This window comes from Rhizomucor pusillus (genome assembly GCF_041956525.1).
Source record: "Rhizomucor pusillus strain CBS 183.67 unplaced genomic scaffold VTP01scaffold_4, whole genome shotgun sequence".
NCBI lineage: Eukaryota > Fungi > Mucoromycota > Mucoromycetes > Mucorales > Lichtheimiaceae > Rhizomucor > Rhizomucor pusillus.
Genome location: NW_027192146.1, coordinates 1,218,530 through 1,238,904, shown reverse-complemented (window position 1 = coordinate 1,238,904; position 20,375 = coordinate 1,218,530). Strand labels below are relative to the sequence as shown.

Genomic DNA, 20,375 nt, shown 5'->3' with positions numbered 1-20,375 from the left:
CCGGTATTTGGACCCGATGAAGTCAGCTCTCGTTACGAGTAAAGGATTCTTTAACAAGTGCTCTTTGCTCTTCATCTTGGCGGATATGAAAGTCTATTTTTTACCGCGCTCATGGCAACGGTTGATCAGAGGAACCAAAATTGCCCTGGTTAAATATGAAGGAAACGCGGTGCTTAAGAGCTCTGGCGAATATGGCGGGAGGTAGATAAAGTAGTATCCTCGTGAAATGATATACTTATCGATATCTCTGGAAGTGCGGATGGGGGCATTATCCATAACCAGATAATGGCCTTTCATGTGCGGATATTTGTCCATTTCATCCAAAGTGTCTTTCAAAAAGCTAATATAGTGTCCCATTACAGTACCAGTGGTGATAGCATCCCCTTGTCCAAGTTTCCTCCTCCCCAGTGCCTATGGCGTCCTGAGACATACACGGATGATGCCGGCTGCAGAAATTGCCCCCAAAATGGTCGTTGTTTTTGCTCGGGTAGTAGGAGTGACGACGACCGCGTCCTCTCCTGTCCTGGACCATCCCATGCTCCGTCGCATATTGATATGGAAGGCGGACTCACCCAAGAAAACGCAATTCGACAAGAAGTCCAAGTCCGTTGCGATCCAATGATGTACCCGACGTATCGATTCCGAATGTTTTCTGCACTGTTCCTGGCAGCTGAATGGAGGTGGACACGTTTGAAGGAGAGGTTGCACTGGTTGGTCATGTAATCGTACACTGTCGTTTTTGAATGCGACTAACAGGCTTTCCATGGCTTGATGCAAGGCCAATGACGGAACCTTGTCGGCGAGTTCGATCAGGTGTTCTTTGTGATCATCTCCCAACTGCGGCTTTCGCTGCCCAAAACACGAGCCTCAGGTCTGATTAAGTGTAGTCTAAGACTTCCACAGCTTCCAGCCAAGAAAAGAAAGCGAGGAGGTCATGCCGAGCTTACCAGCACAGGAAACTGTGGCTGGACACTACCTTAGCTTCCTGAAGGCTACGATGGACGAGATGGATAAATATGAGCGCATGCAAGGCCACTGCTTGGTAATGGATAATGCGCCTATCCATAACTCCGACGAGTCTCGGGGATATCGGTGTGCCTATCTTCCATCATATGCATCTGAGCTCAATCCTATCGAACAGTTCTGGTCGGTTGGCAAGAGCTAAGTTAAGCGCAACAGGTTATTGGGAAAGGAGACATTGATGACTAGAATCAGCGAAGCATCCAATAGCTTAAGGTTGAGCGATTTTGAAGGTTTTGCCTCTCATTCTCATAAATGCTTAGATAGGTGTCGCAACATAGAGCAACTCTATGTGATTCTCGTCGATGTCTGTACATCTCATGTTGGAGATAATGAGCTGCAATAAGATCATCTGGAATTTAAGGTGACCTGAAGTCGTTCCCATAGAAATTCCAAGTCGTACGGGTAGAACAGCATCGTCACCGCAAAAAAAAGCGAACTGTTGGTCGTAAAATACAATATATAATGGCTGTTTATTCAGACATTTTTCAAAAGTCTATAGAATGTCGGGCAAACCTTCGTCAATCCTCGTCATCATGATTCATGAGCATTTCATTGTTACACAGCTTAAAGCGCCTGACTGTGCTCTTTACCACAGCCTGGGCGGAGACGGCAAAAGGGCGCGGTGTCCGCCTGGGGTTGTCGTCATGGCTCTTTCTCTTTCCAAACGCACGACTCTTTGCGTTCAATCTCTGCTGATTTATTTCTGCGTGAGATGATGCAAATGAGTATCGATTCATCCGTTTGTTTCCATATCCGCCAATTACGGCCCCAAACCGCAAATGATCAGTGCAAATGGGTATCTTGAACAGACCAAAGCTGTTAACTGATCGGCTTGAAAAACTGTATTTGTGCTGTTTGCCACCAACTTCTTCCAACCACCCTTGTCTGCTACTAGCAGCTTTCGATACTGTAAACAGCACTACAACAGCCGCTTCCCCTCGAGCTGCCCTCGATATATGTAAAGCATCAGGGTTGGAAACGGAATCGCTTCTGATGTCTGTACCAGAAAGTTGAATCGTAAAGTGTGGATTTCGAAAATACAGCTATAGCTTATTGCACGGATGTTGTCAACTCAAATGAAGCTGCTGGTCGAGATGAGTGGCTCCGCGATTTTGCAGTGTTCTCCCGCTGGAAGCACGATACAATAACAAGCAGTATTTTTAGACAACAGTGCAGCTGTCACATTATTAAGGGCGTCGGTGATAAGTATCGCACGCTTCAGCTATAATTGAAAGATGCCTCCAAATACTTATGTTTTCCGTTGTAGCACCCTGGAACTCTGTGCATACACTGGTATAGACGACGCGACGGTGGGACCAAAGCATGAAGAGGTTTGCACTGCATATTTCTAGCCACGCTTTGTGAGCACTCGTGCATTTACTCGATCATCCATTGTTACTGCACATATTTGTCTTGTAGATTAAATTCTCATGTCGATTTCTTTCCTTTATTCCTTTTTATTGCATTCCAATCATCATAGCATATATAGTCGTATAATCATCAAACAATTATCTTGTTACTGCTCTTACCTCCATCTTGTCTTCTTGACGTCGGTCTTCTGTCAGTCTTGTCTTGTTCTTGTTGGAAAGCACCTAACACCCTATTGTCCGGTCTTTCTTCTGTCTCTTCCCTTCTCTCTCTCTATCATTCTCCGTCATCCGTCCCTGAACACTTATACGCCTAGGCCTTGGAGCAAGTCGGCTCCAAGTTTGAATTTGATGATTTTGCGAGTGAGAATGCAGATACGTATGTGAGTGGTTGCGCACGTTATTGAGTGAGATGTAAATGTGGATAGGAGAGTGAACTGTGTGGACGTGGCTGATAAAATGGGTTGGTAGGATTTGGGGCGGGGGGCGATGAGCGATCAGCTAGCTATCAGTGCATGGCAACGCTTGCCAGACATCATTTTACAGTAAGCTTCGACAATTTGACACAAATGATGACATTGTTGTTCATACAGGATTTTTCTCTTCTTACACTATTTATTACCAGATGACGCAAGCCCAGTTCGCTGATTGGCGCAAAATCCACTGGGTTGCCATGCTATTTCCGCAGCTCAATAGTTTTTTTTCTTCCTTTCCACACTCTTCCACTTGTCCCTCCATCATTTTCTACGTGCATCAGATGGCCTCGCCGGTGTCGTCCCGCGAGATGTTCCTCTCACGGGTACCACAGTTCATTTTCGTTTCCCCATTTTTTCTGTCATGCGCATCAGATGGCCTCGCCGGTGTCGTCCCGCGAGATGTCCCTCTCACGGATGGCTTGACGAACTGCTGTGTATCAGATGGCCTCGCCGGTGTCGTCCCGCGAGATGTCCCTCTCACGGGTACCACAGTTCCTACTTAAAATGTCTTTTACTTGTACGCGCTTCTTTTTTATCGTTCTACTCTTATCCTTTTGAACTGTGGCTGTTACGGCATGTCCATTTCCTTTGCTCGCTCGTTACTTCGTGTATATACGGCTCCCCAGGTAACTAATCCGTTGCTTTACTTCTCAAATTCTTCTCTTTTCTTTGGTTTTAGAATGAGCTGTGTGGCGTCCTGAGGCTCGCTCTGGATTGAGGACGGTTTATGGCAATGTAAAATTTTGTCTTAAGGTAATGAGTTAGACGGCGAAAATACTCTCATATAATATTTGGCAACTGACAATTGAGTTAGATATTGATGTATGGAACGCGAAATGGCAGTGGCTACTATCCCATCAAGATTATCCTTTGGAACCCCAAATTTTGCCAAGGAGTGTTTTGGATGAGCTGCTGCAGTTGTAATTGAAGCTTGGAATCAATATTAAAGCAGTTCGTAACTTTGTCTACTTTGTATCCTCTCTGATCTGCCGCATCAAAAACAAACGGCTTGAAAGATGATTACTTGATTTCAACGTTTTGAAATAAAAAATCAATAGGTTTTAATTACATCTACCAAAGCGACAGTAAGTGGTATGATTCATAAATCCATAACTTCTATACAAGACAATACTTTTCTTTTTGGATAGACAAACAAACGCGTCAACAATCATTAAAATAATGGGAAATTTGGTAGCTATCATTTTGAGAACCAGCATGCAAACCTGCGATCCGAGGACCACGACGCACACTCTGGACAGACGGAATCCACTTTTACAATTAGGCCCGAAAAGCAAAACACACACGGCGAAGTTTACATTCCATAAGCGATCATTTACTCCCAATCATGAGAACTCGTTATTCAACAAGCTGGTGCGAAACATGAAGGGCAGAAGATGGTTTTACTTCTTATATTCGACTATAAATAATAAAAAAAAACTTTGCTCTGTTGACTATTGCTATGTACGTTACGCAGTTACCTAAGCAAGAACTAGATACTTTAAATGACAGAATGTAGGTATATAGAAGGCTATTAGACCTGGTAGCTTGCAGTACCCCCTTAATGCGATTTCTCTTAATAATTTGATCAGGTAAAAAGAGAAATCGGCAAAACGATCCTGATATGTATAAAATGCGTTGCGGTCGAATAAAAGAAAACTTGAATATTTATGTGCAAACTGGTCAAATTTGTGATAATAAAAAATACAAAAGAAAGATATGTTAATGATAATAAGAAAATTGACAAAAGAAAGATGCGCCAAGATAAAGATGATAACGGGCATGTTGGTTAATTTTTCCGCTGGCACTTTGAAGATGCTGATCGGGAAGTGGATGCGGAGGAAGAAGATGGGGATGTTGATGGTTTAAAATTTGATGGTAAGCACCAGTGCGTCTTGCCGGTAGAAACTGTTATAGGTCTGCGAGTTTTGTTAACCAGGGCAAGGGTACTTTCCATGATGTTTTTGCCGATGAGAGCCAGCTCCAACAGCGGTAGCAATTTGCTTATGAAGTTTTCGTTATTATCTGGGAATTCGAGCGGGTCTGTGCGTCGAATGCGCGTGATATAGCCATACGGCACGTCGACATCCAGTAGTGAAACATGACCGCCTGATTAAGAATTGTTTTTAGTTAATATTATCCATCCCGATTATAGACCTATGAAATAATACTAACCATTCATGCTATATCCGAGAACATGACATTCACGTAACAGTTCTGGTGTGTAGGTTACCATCAGCAGCATGTCACGCAAGACCGAAGGCATCTTAATGCTGCTGTCTTTAAATGCTTTTGTTTGGTCGACGACCGCACCAATTTCGGTACAGCCGAGCTCAGTGCTGCCACTCACGTAAACAGTGTCTACTTTGCGACCCATTTTTCGATTTTCAATTTCATCAACTGCTGAGAGTCGACGTTTTGAGTTTAAAGCTGCGGCATTCGCTCGGCTTGATTTCTCGGTTCTATCAGATGAAGGAAAAATCAGTTTGTTACCCGGTCAACTTATTTCTAATTAACTCACCCGTACGCCTTGATACCGGTTCCTTCGAAAATTGAATTAAAAAAGCAAAACGGCTTATACAGCTGATCTGTTTCTGACATATCTGCGATGTTAAAGGTGCCGTTTACAAGAAATCGACGAGCAGTGTTTTGTAGTTCGGTGGACAACCAAACTTTTAGTGGCTCGTTGATCGGGTCGAGGGGAATTTGGCGAGCGTAATTGAATACGTCAACAGGTTGTCGCTAGGACAATTGAGTACTTTTCGTCACATTTTTTGTTGGTATACTCACAAGGCCTTTTAAATCATCAAGGACCTTTTGCATCTCCTGTGGTAAAGGGCGCAACATAGGCCTTCCCGCCGTTCGCAGCTCCTCCAGTTCATCTTCAATAAACATACTTTCCCAGTTACCATCATCAAGGTCGAGGATGAGGGATTGTGAAGGACTAAAAAATAATAATTAGTGAGCAAGCTAGCAGGTTTAAAATGATTTTATCCTTACTGATAATAATTGCAAGATAGAGCGAACTCTATCACCTTTTGCTCGACCGAAATGGCCTCTATTCCTTCTCGCGCGGCCTGTGCGACAGTTGCCTCCAAAGTCCAGAATTGGAGACTATCAAGCTTTTCAAAATTTGCTTTGATAGCTTGTTTGTCTGTGGCGGTCAGTTTGACTTTTAATGGTGACGATGAAGATTTAGAGACCTGGGAACGGGTAGTATGATTGTTGGACGTAGAATTCGCTTCTGAGGTTGAAACTGCTTCTGTTTCAGAAGGCGTGGTGTCAGATTTGAGTGCGATCTTTTGTTCGATATTTCTCCACGAAGGAGTGCCGGTGGACTTAAAAGGTCACCGTGTTAACACCTTTATGACCAGGAAAAATTCATTTTTAACACTAACCAAGTGTATGTTTAGCAGACTCGCTGCTGTGGTTATCTTTTTAATCCAAGAGCCTTTGAAAGAGCGCATTTCAATTTCGCCATCATACGCATCAACGATCTCTTCTTCAGGTTCATCGAGTAAAGTTGGTAGCTTGAGATTATCTTCGCCTTTATCTTTGAGCTTAAGGATCAAGGGGCATATAACTATCACCATAGAAATTAATATCTGTATCTAGGCTGGAGCCTTATTTACTACCTTCTTTTGCAAAGGGATCAGCAACTGCCATGGTGATGTACTTGGCTGATAAGGTGGGCACGGAGAGATACTCTACAAAATGAAATGCTGTGCTGCGGAACGCCTCTGATGCCTAGAACGCCGTGTAACGGTGTCACGCGCCTCAGTAGGTTTTTGTGTGCATGCGAGGTCGTAGCTATTCCTGCACAGTAGCTGTAATTAACAATCGCATTCTCTAAGCAACGGACCTTGGGCTATGTTTTAGGACACTTGATTCATATTTTAAATCACAAAGAAGTGATGTCAAATGAAACCAATTCATTGTTCTCTCTATTCGACACTATCTTCTTCCTCGACTTTTCAATACTCTTCGTCTTAAACAAATCAAACTCTCCAAAACGTGTACACATTTAGGTGACAATGATGAATATATAGAAACGATATGTACGTCGTCACGACTCTCTTATTGACAAGCAGTAACATATATTTTTTCTGCTTGCAGGTTCGACGTATATATTGGTGGAATTGCTGTGAACGGCATTTGATAAATCGATAATCGCTCATTTTATTTAATATGTACAATTCGCCATAGCCGAAATGATACAGGATATGTACTTATTGGGCGAAACTGTTGCTTATTGGATGCATGATAAACACGCGATTGATTTGAACAACATATGCCATATCCTTCGAGAGCTAATACGAATAGTATTAGACAAGAGTATCAAATGAGCGCTCGTTTGACTGTCGCCGAAAACCGGATTGGATGAGTGGAAAAGAGGCCACATATCTATTTGCAGCAACTAAGCAAGAAAACACTTATGGATCAACAGGATATAGACGATTTTGATAAGTGGCAGTTTTGACGCTTATAGATTATTATAAAGTGGGCTAAGTAGTACCTGAGAATTTTTTGCCAAACGTTGTCGACAGGTTTATTATCGCCGGGTTCTTTGCTCATGCTTTTCCGAAGAAATACCTGCTGATGGCTTTCTGAGCACACTTGTTTGATCCGACGTCAGTTGCTTAGCAACAAATGCTGTACTCTTTATTTCTTTCTGTATTGATTCCGCATTTGATCACTACTAAGGTGTTCGGTAAATATAAAGGTTGCGCCATGTTGGCTAAAGAAGCCAAGCAAAAATTCAACGGATACCATAGTACTTTTTTTCTTTGCGCCAGCATGAAAGACAACAGCTGCCAGATTCGATTTCACATCACGCCAAGGTGAAAAGACCTAGCCACCAATCATTCGGAAAAATCCTGTATGATTGTCGCCTGCTTAGAAATCAAATGTCGCATGCCCAGAAACAATTCTCGGCGGCTTGGGGTATATAAATAGGTGCTGTACTATTTTTCTTCACACAGTTTCTTTTTCATTACTTTACGATTTTAAAATGACACAATTTCTGTACGAAGATGGTCTAGGAAATGTAGTTGATGAGGATGGTAGACCTGAGCCCATGGACTACATCGTTGACCAGAAGCAATTTACTCTCGAAACGATTACTTCTCACACTCAATACTTGCAACAAGCGGCTTCTGAGAGACCTTCTCAAACCAAACAAATCGAAGTAGATAAGCCAAGAGAGGAAGATTCTCGTATGAGGGAATCGACGGAAAAACGTGTATATACTCGGTACACTGCTCAGGATAAGGCTAGGTTTTTTAAACTGAAGATAGAGAAGTGTATGAGTGCATCGGCTGCAGCGAAACAGTTGGAAATTCACATTCGTACAGCGCAGAGATGGGCTAAACAGTATGATGAACGTCCGATAGCATCTTTGATAATGTGAAAAGAAAGGTCGTAAACGTATTCTGAGTTCTGAACACAAAAAGGCTGTCATCGATTTTATTGATACTAACCCCTCTGCTGTTGTCGTCGAAGTAACCGAGCATTTAATGAACCAGTTCAAGGATCTTAAAGTTTCCCATAGCACTGTTCATAACTTTATGAAAACAGAATGTAACCTTTCATTAAAAAAGCAGAGTTCCAGTCTGTGGAAAATAGTCCAGAAAAGATTTAGGAACGGTTTGATTGGGTTCGCGAGTGGGAAAAAACAGACATGAACTTCTTAACGAATTGTGTGTTTCTTGATGAGTCTGCGTTTCATGTAAATATGAAACGTACAGGGAGCTTAGTCCAGGAAAGGTGATCCTGCTGTTGTTACTGTGCCAACCACGAGAGTAAAAACCACGACTATATTGGGCGCTATCTCTGCTGCAGGCTTAATCAAAGTTAGCGTAAGAATCCCAAAGCCTAATAAGAAGGGAAAGGCTGACCAGAAATCCGAGTATATAAGCACCGGTACTGTCACAGGCCACTATATTAGCTTTTTGAAAGACACGTTGGATGAAATGGATAACTATCCACACATGAAGGGCCATTACCTTGTGATGGATAATGCACCCATCCACAGATCTAAAGATATAGCCAAATATATTGAGGTTCGAGGATATCGATGTGCATCGCTTCCCTCATACTCTCCTGAGCTCAACCCAATAGAGCAGTTCTGGTCTGTGACAAAAAGCAAAGTTAAGCGTCATAGGTTTTTGCAGCAAGAGGTTTTATCGACCGGAATCCGTGATGCATGTAACAATGTGAAGCCAAGTGATTTCCATGGTTTCGTTTCCCATTCGCACAAATCCTGGGATAAATACCGTAATAAAGAGAACATGTAAAATGCTGTATGGCTCCACTAATAGCCAAAAGTATATATTAGTGTAAATAGGTAAGTATTTCATTTCATTTAAACTATGTGATATGTTTCTGCCGAAATAAATGCTGTAAGAAAGACTATATACAATAAAAAGACTATTATATACAAAGGAAAAAGCCATAGAAAAGAGAACATGAGCATTGAATGGTTCCACTAATAGCCAATATAGATAAGGTAAGTTGGTAGGTATATTACACTATTTCAATAGAGTATGAATGCTGAATGGCAGGGTTCGAGTATAAATATGGAGCTTTCTTTTAAAAACTACTCACGATTGCACAAACAGTCATCAGAAGTTTTGAGCGCATTCTGATTGCAAGTGTTTTGAGTGCTTTCTTTCCGATAGACGAATAATGATGGGATCGACTAACGTCTCCAGAGACTTTGGTGGGTTGTCTGGCTCGCTGGACTCTTCTGGAAATCGACATGCAGTAACCGTTGCTTCATGACTATCTTTAAGCTCCTTCAGAACACCATATGATTCCTCCACCATCGCCTATTAATCGCTAGTCAGTGTATTGGAATCTTGATCAACAAATCATAAACAAACCTCAACGTTCATGAGCATTTGCAAATATGGCAATATCGTTTCGATTTTGGTTGACCAATTGTTTGGTACCGATGCACGCATCAAGACGGATGGCGTCACCTATAAAATAAATACATGAATTAGAGTCGTTATCGTCGATCAAAAAGAGTTTTACATGCCGTCAACGTGAACGAAATGGATCTTGAGTTTTTTTTTAAAAATGTTGAAATCGACATATTTGTATTCAGGACAGCTAAAAGGCCAAACGTCCCTTTGAAATGCTCGAAGTTCGTCTTGACCGTCGTTGCCTTGCTCAATGCCCTTGATGTCTCCAAAACTAAAGTCCCGGCGGAATTCAGTTTTGTAGCTCTCATAATGCCATCAGCATTATAGCGGGAACGGGCATATTGCACAAATATTGCGTATGCGAGCTCACTATTTCAAGAGCGTACGTCTCCTCGTCCACAAGATAGCCCATGGGTTCAGGCCTGCCATATTCATCAACGACGTTGCCGTGCCGATCTTCATAGAAAAGTTGGTTATCCATTTTTGAAATGTGGGTGGTGTACTACTTTGAGTGCGTGAAACGGGAGGAAGAAGGAAGATAAAAGCTGGAACGGCTTACAATTTTCACGGGGGGAGGCGACATTATTTCATTGAGAAAGGGAAAGAGTAAACCAACTCAAAGAAGGGTAACCCCGAATGTCCCTAGAATGGTAAAGCTCGAGCGCGTTAATTTTTTTCATATGGTGTTGGTGAAAGAGAGGAAGGAAAAAAAATATAGCCCTGGAACACTCAATTAACGGACTCTTTTCCTTTTATTTCCTTCCTTCTTTCCGTCAGCACCATGTTACGCACTGGTGTACTTCTTACATTCCTTTTTATTACATACTTCCTCGCATCCGTTGCATCCGCGTTAAATATAATTCTACCACTGCCACATACACTGTGGTTTGCAGATACCAACGTCCTGGTGACTTGGAACCAAGTTGGGATTAACCTTACCCAGCTTCAAGTCAACCTCGCACAGGGCCAGGACGAGAACGCACTGACGAACGTAGCAACACTTGCATCGAACGTAAATGCAGCCGATGGTTCAATTCGTGTACGGTTACCCAGCAATGTAGCCAGTGGAAGCAATTACTACATTGTGCTCGAAGGCAACGATAATCCACCATCCAGAGCGACCAAGGGTCCTTTTATCATTGCATTTGGATCAGGTTCTTCGTCATCCGCGCCGCCGTCTTCATCGTCGCCACCTATCACGACTGGCGGTGGTAGTTCGACTTCAAATGCTACAAGTAGCGATAGTAGCAGCAGTGCGAGCCAACCGTCGTCAACTTCCCCAGCATCCAAAACTATCACGCCGCCAAATACCGCATCCTCATCAGACGCATCCTCTGAAACCTCGACCGCTGGATCCGACGAGGACGGCTCAAACGGTTCAGGAAATGGTAGCGATTTGAATACGCTGGCTGGCGGACAAATTGCAGGCATTGTCGTGGGTGTAGCCGGTGCGCTTGGAGTGGTGAGTGGGCGCACAAAATCATGTGCTTTTCTTGGGAGGTTGACAAGTACTTTTCACAATACATAGACTGCTGCAGCGCTTCTCTGGGCGCGCCGTCGTCGACGAAACGATCAACCATCAAACGACGACGCCGCGGACTATTTTTCGCAACCGGCAATGACGTCTCATCAAGATAACATTAGCGGTGGCGGGTACTATGTGGATAACAATAATGGCAGCGGATTTGGTATGGCTGGTGTTCAACCGCGGTTCGCCCCTACGCCGCCACCACCGCAAGCTTCGTATTATCCCCACCCAGCACAGCAACATCAGCAGAGCTACTACTACAACGGCACAGGCGCCTACCATCCCCCTCCAGCCGCTGCTGCTGTTGCTACAGGTCAACCAACGCAAGCATACAGCGACAAGCCGCATTCCCCGGAATCAGATAATACCGGTTCTCACATCTAATCCCGTGTACCTACATATACATGTATTACTTATCTACGATGCTTTTTTGACTATTAAACGAAAAGGAGAACAATATCCACCGTATTGCTTTCTTTGTTCGAAATTGAGCGACAAAATTCGTGATCTCTTTAGAGTCGTCGCTCTCTGGTTCCTTTGGTTCCTCTAGAGTCTTCTTAATACGATCTTCCGCTTTGGATAACTATCTTGACATCAGTACTTTCGTGTTTTCAACGACCATCCATTGTTCTTCGAGATGTCATTTTCTGCGTGTCTTCCACCATGATCTGCACTAGATGATGCTCCACCTAGACTCACGTTAACAGCCTTCGATGTTGATAACCTCTGCTCCAACGTATGCGGTCTTATCGCTCCCGACTAGAGCGCGTCCCTTTAGTTCTAGCCCAAGACAACCCATTGAGTTCGAAGAGAGAACGCTTTCGTGATCTTATGCATTGTCCTATAAAAAGATGTTGAACCTGCGCACTATTGCTAAAAGACCGCTCAAAATATATTCTCGAATTTCTAACAATCATATGGGCCACCTTTCCGTACAAGAATTGCATAACAATGTTAGACTGATATATATTAATCTTATACTATGTCTATCTTGACTACTACAGAACGAAAAAATATATTGATATTCAGTATGTTACTTTTCGAATGATAGGATAGGTGGTACCTTTTTCGTGATCTACCGAAAAAGGTTTTATCCGAGGCGAAACATTTTAAGTGCGGGGTTCCTGCCCCACACTACCATTCGTCGGAAAAACGTTCCTGTCATTTCCCGCGCGCTGTGATGGGAACGGTGCACAATCACCTGGGCTCTCACTGTACATTGCGGCCCATGCATTCAAAATACTTTTCTTCTTCTCTTCCTCTTCCTCTTCTTCTTCCTTCCTCTTTTAATCTTTATCCCAACCCACTAATTTCTTATCTACATATCTTTTCTGTTGTCATGTTGCTATGATACAACTCACGGCGTACGGTGAACGAGTCGTGGATCGGCTCAATATGATGGGCATGTGGCTCGCTGTCGTTGTTTGCATACGGAATTTTTGTGTCTGCTTTGGGCAGTACAAGCGAACTCGAGGAAAAATGTAATGCGAAAAATTACTGCGATCCCCTGCTACCATTTGCTTATTTTATCTCGGCTCTTTAGACACTTGCTAAATCTGGGCCAAGTCACTGTTTTTCTTATCCATCGTTTCTTGTACGGTATCATTCCTTTGTTCGAAGTCTCGACATGTGCATACTTTCCGTTGCTTGTATCGTAAGTCTTATCTGCTTTGTCCACGAGTCTTATCCAAATTACTCATCATGTTGTTTCGTCGCATGTAGATTATGGCATATTAGTAAGTACCAATCTAAAAAAAATTCTTTTTGTCCGGAATTTGCTGTTGTTGTACTAAACTTTTTTTAGCCTACATTCTATTCTATGTGGTTATGTTTATGCGTTTGATCATCCTAGAATCTGATCGACATTCACTGTGGATCAAGATTGTGGGAATTATACTTATCGCCATCCGCTTCGCCGATTGGCCCTACGAATTGGCGTTTCAGTCTATACAGCAGGATATCATGTCGCAAAAAGTGGCTGAAGGTGCCACCTGTTGGGCTACTTGGTACGTTGTTAACACCGCAAAATACCGCTTACACAATTTGCAAACGTAATGCGTCTTTAGGGGAAACGGTGTCATTATATTAAACTTTGTGGGCGACGCTCTAGCGAACTTATTTCTGAGCGGAATGTTTGTTAGAAGGTAAAAATGACGGAGAAGTAGGAAAAGTGATCTACATACCCGGACTAACCTTACACAAACTACACAAGACTATATCTTCATATTCGAATGTCAAAATCAATTATTAGCCGGCAGAATCAATTGATTGAATACATTGCAAGGAAATCTTTGATATGCCTAATATTGACATTCGTTGTCAACCTCGCAATGAACCTGCTCAAGGTTACCATGTTCATCGGTGACAGATCCGACGTAAGACATATCTCACACCAATTAAGAAGGAAGAAATGTAGCACTAACCTTGCGTTGTATTTACATAGGCATATACTGTATACTTTGAGTTGATTGAATCTACTCTGCTCGTCGAAGCTCTACGTGTGGACTATACAAAGATTCAGCAGCAGGCGATCTGTGAGAACTGCGGCATGGTAAGAATGTTGACATAATATGCAGGAATCCAACCACTGAGATTTCTTGCTTCACTGTTAGGCTGTGAACGTTGATTACAACGGAGAAAACAGCACCGAACGTAGTAAACGAAAATCATTCGATGTGTTTCGCCGCAATAGCAAGCGCCTCTCGGATGCGACCGCGGGGTCCAGCCGAAATTTCGTTATGCAGAACATGAACGATCCTCACTACCAAGACAATATCTTGCGTACCATCGCACTCTTCGATAGCAGCAAGCCTGAGTGCGTGAGCGAGGATAGTCGAGAAACGATGTCTGCGCCGGCGTTCGCTCTACGCGATAAACCCTTGACAACGACGAACAGCAATGCTGCTAGCAGTACAATTGACATACCCGCTCAGCCGCCTGCCGCTGCTGCCACCGCTGCAACTAATCGACGAAAACCGCTATCCCAACGCCCGGAATGGCAAAATAATGATTATCGTATGTTTTAATGTTGTAGATTTCCGTACACATTTCCCACTTGCGTGCTTTGCCGGACAAAGCAAGTAATCCTGTCGATAATAAATGATATGCATGCAGAAGCGGATGTATATCCCGGTCTGTCCGTCCTCGTTATTGTCCAACAAATTGTCTAATCTTTTCCCGTTTGACATGTATCCTAATTCTCGAGTAAATGATAGTTCTCCGTTGCAGCTATGTTATTCACGTTTAATCGATACTCTTAAAGCCTATACAAACAAACGCAGTCCAAATACGCGTACCACAATGAATGACTTTCGAAGATAACAATGAATGCAACCAACCGGGAAGGGAGAAGCGAAATCACAGAGCTTAAAGTCTCAGTTTTCATGCCACGCACCAGATACCGCGCTGCTTCTTTCTCTTCTCCTTCGTCTCTGATATCAACGATTACACAGCAGTTCCGTGAAGCGCTCTTTGGAATCTTCACGCACTAATCCAAAGCGCACAGCTAAACGCCAAGCACGAGGATGCGAGTTACAGGAGAAACGACAACCGTTGATCGCTGAAAACAGGGCGATACGAGAAAGATATTTAGAGCAAAGCAGGTAACGTTGCATATGTACTTTGCAGACTACCTCGCGTTGCTCGTGGCTCCCGACAGTTTCAAGGTCCCAGTTCCCGGAGTTTGTTGAAAATATGTAGCGGCTTTCCACTGTATATGCAGTTCGTTCCAGCGGAAATCGCCTTTCCACGGCAACAGCAAGCTTAGCTTGTAATCCGTTACCCAGGAAGCGCATCAAAAGAACTACTTTGCTCAATTTGCAAGTATCAAGTTCAACCTTGCCAATCCACATGTAAACGCAAGGTAAGCTGCATGTGATTTTGCGTAACTATGACTCGGTGACACTAAATTTCATAAGTTCATGCAAACTGTCGGCGCGAAGAGCAGCAAATGGAAACCAGACGGCAAAACGTTATGCTCGAAGCCGACCAGCAAGCTCACGATTCAGATGCATCGATGGGTATCAACGTGAAAGTTTGACATGTCCAGGGCTATTAACCAACGCTCTGTCAATGCCGTCAATGCAAGAAATATCCCAACCAGATCAAACCGCTTGGAGACTATGTACAATGCTTTTTGAAAGAGTAAAAAACACATCAGTAGGCGGCAGACAGTAGCCACCAGGCTTTGAAATCAAAGTAGATTCACTGAGTGGCCGCTGAGGCTTGCCTTGCCTTATGGCAACGCAGATTCCAGACATATTCAAAAAGATTTCTTTAGAAATTGAAAATGTATTCTGCCAACAGCGCATAAAAGGCTTTTACCAATGGTTATGGTACTGCTGAAGGAAGCCTCAAGACTAAAAAGAGCACAAGAGCAACGAGCAGCTGCTCTGGAACGGTAAAGGGCAAGACCAGTCTCATCTTCTCTGCTGGCTGTATGTCAGACTATGAGAATGGTACAATCTACCTGCCAGCTTGGATGTCACAATCGAAAGAGGAGCGATGGATGCATGGTCTGTTCGCTGATAAGATAGGTAGTCGAACGTGCCCATCACCACGGTTGGCCAAGTCGAGACAGAAGACGCGGTGAACCACTCAGCTGGTTACAGTGGCCCTCCACCTTCTCGGATGCCGACGCAATTACAGGAAAAAGTTGACCTCTGCTTGCTTGGAAGGTCTAAGGAAACAACAACAGACGAAAAAACCTTTTTTAATATAAACAGCCCTATGCCAAATGCGCCAATACTTGTCGCTATTGCAAGAAAGTACCTTTCAAGTTTGGGCATACATGCACCGAGATGCTAGAAGGCAAGAAAGCTCAGGATATTAAGGCACGCATGGCCAAGACCGAAATTAACATGGGATTTTAAAGCATTGATGACGACCAGTTGGATGGGTATGCACTGCATGTCTAGACGAAATAAACAACACACTGATCAAAATTCTATCACGGTACCTATTAGTGTACAGAATGAGCAAACATTGGTGTTACTATATGCAGGCGAAGATAGATCCTCTTTAGACATCCGTTTTTTGCAGTCAAATAAATTATCAGTTGAATCAGTACATAAAGGACAGGTTACACTTGTTGCAGGAGATGCCATCACTGGTGAAGATATTACTATGATGTACCCATCAAATATGGTGCTAAGGAGCCCAAGCACACCTTTGAAGTTTTAATTCACTCAATAGGTACAGTTACTACTATCGGCCTTGGGTTGCTACACTTCGAACGAATGGTGTAATAACGTCGTGGGAATGTGCACTTTATCCCTCTTTCTAACCTCATCATCTGCTGAAGAATTCGATAGTTGAGATTTAGAATCACTTTTTAGATGTGACATAGGTTTCCATTCTAAAACGGATGTGCATGCACTTACATGTGATATGTGGAAGTATGCAGGGTTGAATAGAGTACGTTTGGATGGCGGTTTTGAGTGGAGGGGTATATTTCAGTCTTTTGATTCTACAGTCTTTTTCACTTGCTTGTAGAGTTTAAGTCTCTCACTCATATCCTGTTCGACGGCTTTGTCGATATGCGGCTGCGCTTGCCAGTACCGTTGCAATTCATCCATTTGATCTGACGAAGCTGTGTATCGTGGCAACAGGCTGATCCAGGTTTGTTTGTATCGTAGTTCTTGCGTATACATGTAGCTTATACTTGATACATAATCGTGTACTTGATCCGGAGGAATAGCAGCGACTTGGATCAGCGATTCTGACGACAGCGCTGGTGGGTTCTTATAATTGGATGATGATGACTGCAAAGTCGCTGCCTTTTGAAGATGCTTTGCAGCATCCTGTTCTAGTTTTTGCAGCTGCGCCGCAATATCTGACATGTTTTCGAGTACCCTTGATAACTGCTGCAGGGTTCTTTCAAACGCTTGCGTTTGCTTGTATGCGAGACGTTCAGGATCAACGCTGTGACGCTCGAGTATTTCTACGTTCTCCGCTGCAGCCGATCGTTGAGCGAGTACGTTGGATAGCGATGCTAGTAATGCTTCGGAAATGGACTGTTGCTTTTGCCATGCCTTGCATTTCTCCTCGGTCTGTGCAAGTAAATTGACGCTGCGTGTCGTCAACTGCTGGCGCTGCTGCTGCTGCATGGATTAAACAAATTTTTCTTTAGATCGGCCGAACTGAAACCTTTTGCCGCCACGGCGGCCGATGACAATGGGATATACAAACAGTTAAGTACATAGAAAGCTATGCAGCTACTATATTCCGGCCAGAAAAGCAGAATAGGTATCCAGAGGTTTCCACGCATATGCTCGATGACGACATGGATTGCTTTTTGACAGTTTAATGTTGGTGATGAGATATTTGTAAGCTTGCGTTGCTAAGCATCCGAGTCCTAAATGCGCAGGACACGTGCTTTGTGGAAATGCTCCCTTTGGTACACGGATTTTCTACTGATTTCCATATGACCACCGGCCAAGTAAACTTTTGCTCCACGTAACTTCGAGACGGTTCACCAGGATACCCTCCCCGGCGGCAGACTCCGGTCCGTGCTTGGGGCAACCTTGAAGTGAAGTTATAATCCTATCGTAATAAAACGTGGGTATTTTTACATTATGCATACACCATCCAACAAGAATAGATCAAAAATTTTTGCCATTGTATTATCCTACCTACAGTACATTGACGCGCTAGACTGAATCGTATGAAACTCTTTTTTTTTCAGTTTGACATGATCTGAAACGTTTCATGAGACTTTGTCGATCAATCGACAATTGATGGAGTGTGTATATTTTCGGTATTCAAGATGGAGAGAGGAGTGTTGCCGAATTGGCTACAATCTCTGCTGTTTCTTCTCACAAAGCCGATGATATGATGCAGAAAACACAGAAGATGAGATAAACGGATGATGATGACTTCAGTGGACGGCTGGACGATGCCGAGGATCCCGTGGCGGCCGAAACGGGCTGGAGTCATTTTTTCGTTCTGACTCATTGCAAGAAAATTGAAACGGCGACCGAGTAGGGAGGGCCAACGGTTGGGTGAACGGGGGAGAACGATGGAGACTCTCTTTTTTCCTTTCTCCACAGGGAAACACTTGCTTTATAAGCAGTGAATATTGATCAGCTCTTGTCTGCATCTCTCTACAAAGTTTTCCAATATTCAGCAACTCAAGGAAACACCAACTTATTCTCACCCACTAGACCATGCTTTTTATTCTCCCTGGACATTGTAAGTTGTGAATGTCAAACCCTTTAGGATGGAATGTAGCAAAACTGACGAATTATGGAACTTCTGACAGGGGAAAGGATTTTAATTTACCAGTAAAGCAATGCGTTTTGTTTACGCCTCACCTCCGGTGTACACCCACCAACAACAACCACAACAAGAGTGTAATTACGCGGATGATGGTTTCGGCAGTCCAGCATCGGTGTACATGAAAATTCCATACCAGCGTCGAATGTCAGCATCCGAATACGTCAAAAGGCTATACTCTGGGCACCATCATCATCACATGTTTGGTACCGGAGCTGGAGAAGATACCTCCTCCATGTCGAGCGTAGACTCTGGCGACTCGCTTCGGTCGGACTCTCTATGCAGCCGTAATCAACCCAAACGCTCCCGCCATCTCCTTCTCCGCGAAATTCGCCGGCTCCGCGCCGAAAACAGCTCCCTCCGGAGTAGCGTGGATATGCTCAAGGAAGATCTTCGCATCGAGCGTGAATCCCGTCAGATTGCAGATGCTTGCCACCAAAAATATCTTGAAGAATCTGCAGAGCAGCAAGCCAAGTTAGAGCTGGACATTGCCGATATGCAGGATATAATCGATGATCTCAGAGATCGCCTCCAATATGCAGGTGGGCACCCGCCAAGCCCTGCTGAGCCGGTTTCCTCCAAACTTGCCAGGTTAAATTTCGACAATGTTAACGATAACGCTGACGACAACGACGACGACGAGGAGCCAGCGCTTTATCAATCGCCGTCAGAAATCATGCCGTTTGAACATCATATCGGATACCCGAGATCTTCCTCCCGAGAGGAAAACGAGAATTCGGAAAACGATGATGATGACGATGAAGACGATGAGCAAACAATAAGCGACGATGAACAGTTTGAACAATTGGCAAGGTCGTACCTTCGCCAAGCCATGGTCTCAAAATTGACCAGTGCACGGGCCAATTTAGAGCTTGACGACTTAATGTTAAAGTATGATCCCTCTCCTTCAACGTTGCTGCGTACACTGGCGGACGCATTCATTGTCTGGATCAACGATGTTATTGCTGCTGCACCTGGATCGCTCACCACTAGCGAAATCATAAAATCCAAAGTCCAAGAGGGCTTCCTTCAATTTTGGAAAGCAATCTTGGCTCAACATGTTCAAGACGACCAAGACCAATACCAATTTTTAAACGAAGCAGAGCGCACACTCAATCGGCATGGAGTCAAATCAGCTTCTGCGCTCATCAATAATTTCCATTGGCTCCTTGTCATGCTTTATAGATTCGACATTGTAGACGGGGATGCCATCAGCAGTTGGTGGCACAACAGCAAGACAGGCACAGAGCCAGTTGCTGTCAGCTTGCGTACAGTCACTCGCAAGTTTGTTGAATGGATGGATTCTGAGGAAGAAGAAGGAAATAACGATGGCGACGATGATGACGATGTGGTCGGGCCCGACGAAAGTGACAACGATACTGTTATTGAACAAGATGAGGATGACATTGACAACGAGGATGTCTTTCCTGAAGAATCTAAAGTTGTCGATCAGATGCTGCTAGACGACCAAAACTATTGCATTTGCCAGTTTGATGAAATCAACTGCAACAATTTACTACCACTACCTAGCAATACAATTACTACTACTACCACTACCACTACCACCGCCTCCACAACAACCACTACCGCAAATACTATCACACCCACTGCACATAACGATACACGCGCACCGGTCTTACAAGAACGGCATTGTACATGCAAAATTACACCTACATCATCCCAAACCGCGACGGACACTAAACCGAAAAAGTCTGTCCGGATTCTCTTGTAAATACCCCCTTCCTCGCTTTAAATTCGTGTTTTGATAATAAAAATATAC

At 43.7% G+C, this 20,375-nt stretch overlaps 12 protein-coding genes across 12 annotated transcripts; 9 read left to right on the top strand and 3 right to left on the bottom strand.

Moving 5' to 3' along the window:
- Window positions 1-16: 16 nt before the first annotated feature.
- On the top strand, window positions 17-1,366 carry VTP01DRAFT_7804 (uncharacterized protein; the record flags this gene model as incomplete). Its single annotated transcript, XM_069386856.1, has 5 exons — window positions 17-201; window positions 363-701; window positions 904-1,146; window positions 1,216-1,236; window positions 1,288-1,366. 5 exons carry the CDS (start codon window positions 17-19, stop codon window positions 1,364-1,366), a joined length of 867 nt encoding a protein of 288 aa, XP_069242269.1.
- A 1,539-nt stretch (window positions 1,367-2,905) lies between these two features.
- On the top strand, window positions 2,906-3,369 carry VTP01DRAFT_7803 (uncharacterized protein; the record flags this gene model as incomplete). Its single annotated transcript, XM_069386855.1, has 2 exons — window positions 2,906-2,935; window positions 3,016-3,369. The coding sequence occupies 2 exons, from the start codon at window positions 2,906-2,908 to the stop codon at window positions 3,367-3,369; spliced, it is 384 nt and encodes a 127-aa protein (XP_069242268.1).
- A 72-nt stretch (window positions 3,370-3,441) lies between these two features.
- VTP01DRAFT_7802 (uncharacterized protein) lies at window positions 3,442-4,191 on the top strand (the record flags this gene model as incomplete). Its single annotated transcript, XM_069386854.1, has 4 exons — window positions 3,442-3,492; window positions 3,569-3,619; window positions 3,681-3,763; window positions 4,062-4,191. 4 exons carry the CDS (start codon window positions 3,442-3,444, stop codon window positions 4,189-4,191), a joined length of 315 nt encoding a protein of 104 aa, XP_069242267.1.
- A 461-nt stretch (window positions 4,192-4,652) lies between these two features.
- On the bottom strand, window positions 4,653-6,456 carry VTP01DRAFT_7801 (uncharacterized protein; the record flags this gene model as incomplete). The annotated part of the gene is made up of 6 exons (XM_069386853.1): window positions 4,653-4,972; window positions 5,039-5,325; window positions 5,385-5,605; window positions 5,654-5,807; window positions 5,864-6,201; window positions 6,262-6,456. 6 exons carry the CDS (start codon window positions 6,454-6,456, stop codon window positions 4,653-4,655), a joined length of 1,515 nt encoding a protein of 504 aa, XP_069242266.1.
- A 1,418-nt stretch (window positions 6,457-7,874) lies between these two features.
- On the top strand, window positions 7,875-9,159 carry VTP01DRAFT_7800 (uncharacterized protein; the record flags this gene model as incomplete). Its single annotated transcript, XM_069386852.1, has 2 exons — window positions 7,875-8,236; window positions 8,625-9,159. The coding sequence occupies 2 exons, from the start codon at window positions 7,875-7,877 to the stop codon at window positions 9,157-9,159; spliced, it is 897 nt and encodes a 298-aa protein (XP_069242265.1).
- Window positions 9,160-9,486: 327 nt separating this feature from the next.
- VTP01DRAFT_7799 (uncharacterized protein) lies at window positions 9,487-10,273 on the bottom strand (the record flags this gene model as incomplete). The annotated part of the gene is made up of 4 exons (XM_069386849.1): window positions 9,487-9,693; window positions 9,748-9,846; window positions 9,913-10,095; window positions 10,163-10,273. The coding sequence occupies 4 exons, from the start codon at window positions 10,271-10,273 to the stop codon at window positions 9,487-9,489; spliced, it is 600 nt and encodes a 199-aa protein (XP_069242264.1).
- A 300-nt stretch (window positions 10,274-10,573) lies between these two features.
- Window positions 10,574-11,704, top strand: VTP01DRAFT_7798 (uncharacterized protein; the record flags this gene model as incomplete). The annotated part of the gene is made up of 2 exons (XM_069386848.1): window positions 10,574-11,254; window positions 11,321-11,704. 2 exons carry the CDS (start codon window positions 10,574-10,576, stop codon window positions 11,702-11,704), a joined length of 1,065 nt encoding a protein of 354 aa, XP_069242263.1.
- Window positions 11,705-12,667: 963 nt separating this feature from the next.
- VTP01DRAFT_7797 (uncharacterized protein) lies at window positions 12,668-14,346 on the top strand (the record flags this gene model as incomplete). Its single annotated transcript, XM_069386847.1, has 8 exons — window positions 12,668-12,801; window positions 12,864-12,974; window positions 13,043-13,056; window positions 13,125-13,326; window positions 13,387-13,464; window positions 13,533-13,695; window positions 13,764-13,871; window positions 13,933-14,346. The coding sequence occupies 8 exons, from the start codon at window positions 12,668-12,670 to the stop codon at window positions 14,344-14,346; spliced, it is 1,224 nt and encodes a 407-aa protein (XP_069242262.1).
- Window positions 14,347-15,269: 923 nt separating this feature from the next.
- On the top strand, window positions 15,270-15,911 carry VTP01DRAFT_7796 (uncharacterized protein; the record flags this gene model as incomplete). The annotated part of the gene is made up of 2 exons (XM_069386846.1): window positions 15,270-15,353; window positions 15,636-15,911. The coding sequence occupies 2 exons, from the start codon at window positions 15,270-15,272 to the stop codon at window positions 15,909-15,911; spliced, it is 360 nt and encodes a 119-aa protein (XP_069242261.1).
- A 198-nt stretch (window positions 15,912-16,109) lies between these two features.
- VTP01DRAFT_7795 (uncharacterized protein) lies at window positions 16,110-16,501 on the top strand (the record flags this gene model as incomplete). Its single annotated transcript, XM_069386845.1, has 3 exons — window positions 16,110-16,129; window positions 16,194-16,217; window positions 16,285-16,501. 3 exons carry the CDS (start codon window positions 16,110-16,112, stop codon window positions 16,499-16,501), a joined length of 261 nt encoding a protein of 86 aa, XP_069242260.1.
- A 272-nt stretch (window positions 16,502-16,773) lies between these two features.
- Window positions 16,774-17,427, bottom strand: VTP01DRAFT_7794 (uncharacterized protein; the record flags this gene model as incomplete). The annotated part of the gene is made up of 1 exon (XM_069386844.1): window positions 16,774-17,427. The coding sequence occupies one exon, from the start codon at window positions 17,425-17,427 to the stop codon at window positions 16,774-16,776; it is 654 nt and encodes a 217-aa protein (XP_069242259.1).
- Window positions 17,428-18,611: 1,184 nt separating this feature from the next.
- Window positions 18,612-20,327, top strand: VTP01DRAFT_7793 (uncharacterized protein; the record flags this gene model as incomplete). The annotated part of the gene is made up of 1 exon (XM_069386843.1): window positions 18,612-20,327. One exon carries the CDS (start codon window positions 18,612-18,614, stop codon window positions 20,325-20,327), a length of 1,716 nt encoding a protein of 571 aa, XP_069242258.1.
- Window positions 20,328-20,375: the final 48 nt, after the last annotated feature.